General features: G+C 46.6%; 1 protein-coding gene across 1 annotated transcript; it reads left to right on the top strand.

Annotated features, from left to right (window-relative positions):
• The first annotated feature begins 122 nt into the window (after positions 1-122).
• LOC112819202 (spermatogenesis-associated protein 31D1-like) lies at positions 123-4,522 on the top strand. Its single transcript, XM_073890686.1, has 2 exons — positions 123-192; positions 1,057-4,522. The coding sequence occupies exon 2, from the start codon at positions 1,075-1,077 to the stop codon at positions 4,426-4,428; it is 3,354 nt and encodes a 1,117-aa protein (XP_073746787.1). The 5' UTR covers positions 123-192; positions 1,057-1,074; the 3' UTR covers positions 4,429-4,522.
• Positions 4,523-6,619: the final 2,097 nt, after the last annotated feature.

The raw sequence follows: 6,619 nt of genomic DNA, 5'->3' as shown, positions 1-6,619 counted from the left end.
GAGTTAGAATGTGAAAGTCTTGGGGATGTTGGTGGGGGAGGGGGGGGCTATCTTTGCCAGATCTGCCAGGGTCACATATATTTGTTCTGGTCCGGGCTGCAGCTTTGTACCTCCTGTCTCCTCAGCCCCCTAGGTCAGCATCATGATACCATCCACTTTCGTCAACTCTTATGTCCAGATCCCTTCTGTGAGGTGTGTAATAGCACAACGGCTGAGGTCAATCGGCTGCTGTTCTCAGAGGCCCTGGAAGATGCTACTCCCTCCGTGATCCCCTTGGTTTCCACAGCTCCTGTGACTGACTCATCCTTCACTTCATTCCCTGACTTCTCAGCAGTCCGTTCAGGAGACCTATTACCAGTGCCTTTGCCTGAGCCTTCCCCACCCCACCCCACTATCTTCTCACCTAACCCAGTGACCTCTTTAGCTGACTTTTTCTTACCCTCACCCCCTGGGCAGTCCCTGCCACTAGAGCCAAATACCTTGGATTCTGAATTCCCAGTGACCCATTCCATACCCCAGCCCCTCGCCTTTCCCCCTCTCCTACTACATGACATTCAGAAAGGGGATCCTGTCGTCCAACTAGAGGCCACTTTACCTCTGAATACCATCTCTGCTCTTGACCCCACCATTTCACAAGATATCACCCTCTTACCAAATCTGTCCCAGGCAAGGAATCCCACTGATTCGTTTGCTTGTCATCATACACCACCAACCTTGTCTGTTTTACCACCGCCAGACTGCACTTTAACTGTGACTCAATCTAAATCAATGTCCATCTCAATGAAGCCTGATCCTGTGAAGTCATCTCCAGATAGCCCTGGTAGGTTGTCCACTTATGTCCCAACAATTAGAGGTAGTGACTGCTCAAGCCTGTCAGTTTCAGAATTCTCCTGTTGTCAGGCTCAGGCCAAGAACGTGTACCTTCCCACATCAGCACACTCCAATTTTCAGCAAGAGCAAGTTTACCTCCATCTACCAGAAACCTATCTCTGGAGAGACTCTGCTACTAAGCACAAGGAGGTCAGTGCAATTTCTTTCCCTGGCCTTCACTTCCAGGCACTCTTGGAGAGAGAAATGAAGAATAGAATGGCTTTCCAGATTTTAAAGAAGAAAGTAAAAGAGGAGGGGCCATTTTCCAAACAAATGTGGTCAGAATACCAATGGACATCTGAAGGGAATTTGCTGCAGCCATTTGATGTACAGGTCACCACAGCCCCCCAAACTGGCTGGAATATTGAAGGCAAACCAGAGCAGCTGCACATTTATCAGCAGCTCCTCCACGTCAAGTCTTTGGGGGAGAACTTGCCTCAGAAATATAGCCAATTCTTCTGGGGTCTTCCTTCTTTGCACAGTGAGTCCTTAGTAGCCACTCTCCTGTTTTCTAGTAGTACTTCCCCACTAGGGTCTCACTTTGTCTTATTCAATGGAATTCATAATACCTCTGCAGTCAAAATGCACAATCTAGTATCTGCACCACTTTCTCGTTCCCATCACCTTCCTCTCCCCAGTGTACATCTCCAACCCTTGCCTCAAACCCTGTTCCAATCCCAGCCCCTACCTTTCACTCAGGTGAACACCCAGGCCCATTTTCAATCCCGCCTCCCAATCATACCATCTTCTTCATCCCAGGTTAGGGACTGTGGAGTGTCTTTCCATAGATCCAAGAATGAGTCAGACTCTCATACCTTGACTGAACATCAACACCTGGAATGCCATCTGTTGCAGAAGCAACAGGAAAGCTTGTGGGGTTTAGTCCCTGTGTTCCAGAAATCTCAAGAAACCATTTGTCCTCGAGCTCCCAACCTTCCATTGGTTAGCCGGTCATCCCATGCCCACGTACCAGTCTCCATCCTTCCTGGCCATTTTCATATCACCTGTGAACCCCAGGACACATGGGAGTTACATAGTCCAAGGGAGGTAATCCCATGCTCCTGCCCCCATGACTGTAGAAACCTAGAGTCCCTAGCACTGATGGAGCCTCAGTGTAAATTAACAGGAATCTCTCAGCGAAAAAGCAGACATGTTCACTCACAATTCTATGAGCTTCAGGGCCATAGTAGCAAGGATCTAGCAAAGACTGAACTGAATCTCTCAGGAAGATTCCGTGAGAGGGTCCCAAGAAAGTCCCAGCTAAGGAAGGATATGAGGAGGAATCTTGGGTATATCCTAGAGAAGAGCCCACAAAGGGTCTCAGAATGCTACCTAGTGAAGGGTCGCAGGGCTGCCTTGGAGACAACAAGTAACTGTGTGTGTCATTCAAGGAATCACTCAGGGAATGAATTATTAAATGTCTCAAGGAAGGAGACAGACCAGAATCAAATCAAAAGCGCTCTTAGATTATATATGAGCAAGAAGTTTTGGCAGATCACAGCGGGTAGGATTCCTATAGGTGTGTGTTATTCATGGCTGGCTGATGACAATACATTGCCTTTCTCTGGGAGTTCCCAGACTACCTCAGAAAACACAAATTCAAAAAAGACTCTGGTGGGTAGGGTTTACTGCCAGGTCACCACTCTAGGACTTTCTTTTCTTGATCCCAATACACGACAGGTACTAGAGGCACATATTATAAGATTTCGCATGAGTCAGAGGTGGGGTCTACCCCTCAGGGTTCTTGAATCCATAAAATTCTCTATGTTGAGAGAAGCCAAAACATGGCCTCTTCCCCAAGTTGACTTTCCCTCCTCAGCCATGCATATTTCTGGGGTGGATTCCAAAGCTGAGTTTTTTAAACCCCTTGAGGGAAGCTCCAAAACTTTTTTGGGAAACAGGGTGAGAACAGCAAATTCAGTCCCCACCCTGGATCATCCTCTCCCTACTATGTTATCTGTGGGCAATGCAGGACGGGGGGTCCTGAAGGCATCACACTCTCACACTGACCATAGTCCTGCCCAGTGTATCCAGATACCTGAGTGTGGCAGCCAGACTTTTCAGCCCCTTACACACAGCATCGGAGCTCAGGTCAGACCCAGTGAGACTGTACCAGAAAACACATGTGGCCCAGAGGTGCCCACAAGGCAAGCTGCGGCTGGACATGAGCCAAGGCATGAGAATGTGGGTTCCAGCAACAGAGTAGAAATGGTACAGGGCAAAGTGATGGTGGAGAAGAATTTAGAAGAATTTGCCATGTCCAACCTGTCCACGGATATATTCGACACCGAGGAGCTCCGTACTCTTCAATCCCAATCTTGTGACACCTTGACAACCAGTGAGTTGGGAAGCTCCAAAATGAGAAGTGTCAGTAGGAGTAAGGTAGAAACTGCCCTGACCACTGAACATCCGTCACCAAAAATACTGGTTCCCCAAGATTCTAAGCTATCAGAGCTGAAAAGACAGCTTCTGCGTGAGTTAAAGTTTAAGTTGGAGAGTGAGGAACATAACCAGGCTCAAAGATGTCCCACTGACATGCCCCTTACTTCAGATAGCTTGACTTCCAAGGCTTCACTGACTCCGTCCCAGAGTGTCTGCAGCGGGGTCTTGGAAGCATCCCAGGTGCTGCATGTCCAATTGGAGGATAGCAGAATTAGCATGGGGCAGCAGCAGGAGTCCTGGGACTCTAAGGTGGCCTTCCGTAAGTGTCAGACTAAGAATTTCCCACAAAGAAAAAGTGAAAGGAAAGTGAGACCTCAGGATGATTCCAAAGCAAGAAAATGTAGAAGTGAGGACTCAGGAGTAGGGACATCTGCAGGCAGAAAGGAGAGCTACCGTGTTGAGGACAGAAAATTAGAGAGTGCTTCCCCATCTCTGTCACAGAATGAACAGTTTCCTCCTGAAAGTTACTTCAGAAAAAAGATGAGGCACTTTCTTCAGTGGATCAAGTCCAAGAAAAAAATCACAGGGCAGCAGGAATGTCCCCAGCAAAAAGGCAAGTTCATGTCAACCTTAGTGCAGCACCAAGACCCAGTTGAAAGTGTGACTACTTTTGTGAGCGATGGGCCTCCTGAAGCTCACAAGCTCATGACTACCACTGGGAAGGTCCTAGAAGAGAAGCTGGCATGTGACGGATCTGAGGCCTCAGCAGTAAGCCAGCAGCAGGAGGAACTACAGGCCCAGAGATATTCCTCCAACTATTGGGCTCTCTCTGAGCCACAACAAAAGAAACGGGCAAGTATCAAGTCCTGCAGCCATGAAGCCGTCTGTGCTGACCAGAACCGTCTTAGCAGTGTCAGACAGAACAGACACAGGGTCAGAGATCCCCGAAAAGTTGTGACCTTCAAGGGCCAGCTATTAAGCCAGAGTCAACCCCCTTCTTCTCTGCCTTCCGGGGAGCCTGTGTCTCATCCAAGCCCCACCTGTGTGCATCAAGTATGCCAGGTCCTTTCGGCCACCAGGGGTGACCCTGATGAAAGTACTGTGTTTAGTGATTTGACTCTTCTACTCAAGCAGAAAATGCTTCTCCAGCACTTCCACAGAGAAAAATTTCCCTGAAGAAATCATTCCATCCTTGTTAAGAAAGCCTCACAGTTGTCATGACAATATATCCTCTGATGAGGACAACCTTCCGCACAACTAAGAATATCAATCCTCCCCAATAAATCTTTCTTCTAATAGAGAGTGCTGTTCTCTGTGTGCTGCACTGGGACTGGGGCTGGGGCTTGTGCTTAGGGAAAGGAAGAAGTGTGTTCAGCTCTTACTGGTTTCCTCTCTGGCTTCTATAAGTGCACCAGTCCCTTGTAAGAAGCTGGACAGTGGCCTTCTCAGTTTCATCCTGGGGTCCTTTATTTGACCCTGCTCAGATGTCCTGTATTAAAACATTTACTTTTTTTTTTCATAAAAAGTACAAAAAGCTTACTCTGAAAACCTTCAGGCCTTTACAAAGTGAGAAAAACCCTTAAAGAGCAGAACTTGGTTCAAACTCTCTCTTCATCTGCGCCCAAACTATCTATTGGGTGGGATGAGTTACTATGTCACCTAGGCCTCACCTCCTGGAGGCTACTCAGGGCTTATTAGAACCCAGTGATACCATTTCAGCATAAGAGTATACGGGATAGTCTTTGAGCATGAAGACAGTACCTCCAGGGATGTTGCCAGGGACGTTGTCCTCCTCTATGGTGCCTGCCTTCCCAAACATGCAACATTTTACGCCAAGGTTACAGTAATTTAGGACTGCACTAATTATCTATTGCTGTGTAATGGACACTACAAAAGGTAGTGGCTTAAAAAATACATACTTATTATCTCACAGTTTTTGTGGGTCAGAAATTCAGGCGAGGCCTACCTGGATTTTCTGCTTCAAGGCTGCAATTAAGCTGTCGGCTGAGGCTACATTCTCATCCGAAGGCTTGACTCGGGAAGGGCCAACTCCTGTACCCATTCACACAGTTGTTGGCAGGATGCAGTTCCTCAAAGCCTGTTGGACTGGGATCCTCAGAACCTTGTTGGCTCTTGGCTAGGGCTGGTTGGTTCCTTGTCACGTGGGCTTCTCCAGCATGGCAGCTTACTTCATCAAAGCAAGGAGAGAGTTTACAAACAAGACAGAAGTTACAATCTTTGGTAAACTAATAACGGAAATGACATCCCATTACCTTTCCTTTATTCTATTAGTCAGAGGCAAATCACTAAGTCCTGCCTATGCTCAAGGGGAGGGGTAATTACACAAGGGTGTGAACATCAGGAAGTGGGGATCATTGGACTCTTCTTAGAAGTCTTCCTAATGCAAGGGTTTCTTCTTGGACACCCTACTCAGTTTGCTGAAGCAAAAGTGGCCAAAGGTGCCAAGTGGATCTTTGTCCTCATTCATATCCAAGTCATCAAGGTCAAAACTGTTTAATGGCTAAACGGAGTGGCGGCTGGTAAGTAAACATCAAAGAGATTGGAGCATCCAAAGAAGGAAGGAAAGGTGGTATAGAGAGGTAAAGGTTGTATGGGTTCTTCCTGAATTGTAAAGTAAAATGAGCCCTCAGGACCACCTGACTACTACTGTAGTCAGCCTTAGAGGGGAGGAAAAAGTAGGTGTAATATGTCTCATCCGGCTCACTATGTCTCATACGGCTCTACCACAGTCTCTCCACTTTGCCCTAGCTCCCAGACCATAGGTCTAAAGAAGTAACCTTCAGCTTTTGTAGACCTAGTCAAGCTTATAGAGGAAGCAAACCCTTCAGGTTGCAAGGTTTAATTTCTATTCTTATTAATTAATATATTTAATATAGTACATCCGTCATTTCAAATCTAACTCTCATAGCTTGAACATCAGAGAGAATTGGTCACCCAGTTGACGGAAAAGCCAGTACTAGGGATCTTACAGCATGTAACTCCCATTTTGAGACATTTTTCACGTTACCTATGGCTTGAGCACGTCTAACTAAGGGAGATGTGAAGGCTGAAAGGGTTAATAAGCTGGGGCCACATAACAAGTCATATCTAATGTGTATTGCTTCCATTCAGAGAAATATTGAATGAGGCAATGAGACAGAATTTGGACACTTAGAACACCTAGGAAGTGATCTGTCCAAATGACTTAGTAACACCATCCATGAGTGATCTCATACTACTTTTCTGCTTCTAGGATTGTTTTCCTTTCCTCCAGATTCCTGTTCCTATGGGAAAGCATCACGATCATAAAAAACTAAGAAAGTGTGTTAGCTGAAAAATGATTAGAGAGATGAAGATCAATTTCTCT

This window comes from Callorhinus ursinus, unplaced genomic scaffold, assembly GCF_003265705.2.
Source record: "Callorhinus ursinus isolate GAN/ISIS: 27379988/994484 unplaced genomic scaffold, GSC_fseal_2.0 scaffold2106, whole genome shotgun sequence".
In the NCBI taxonomy this organism is placed as follows: domain Eukaryota; kingdom Metazoa; phylum Chordata; class Mammalia; order Carnivora; family Otariidae; genus Callorhinus; species Callorhinus ursinus.
This window is presented reverse-complemented; position numbering and strand designations above follow the sequence as displayed.

Bases quoted from the DNA above. Each gene is read 5' to 3' on its own strand.
- LOC112819202 (XM_073890686.1), top strand. From the start codon at position 1,075: ATGAAGAATAGAATGGCTTTCCAGATTTTAAAGAAGAAAGTAAAAGAG.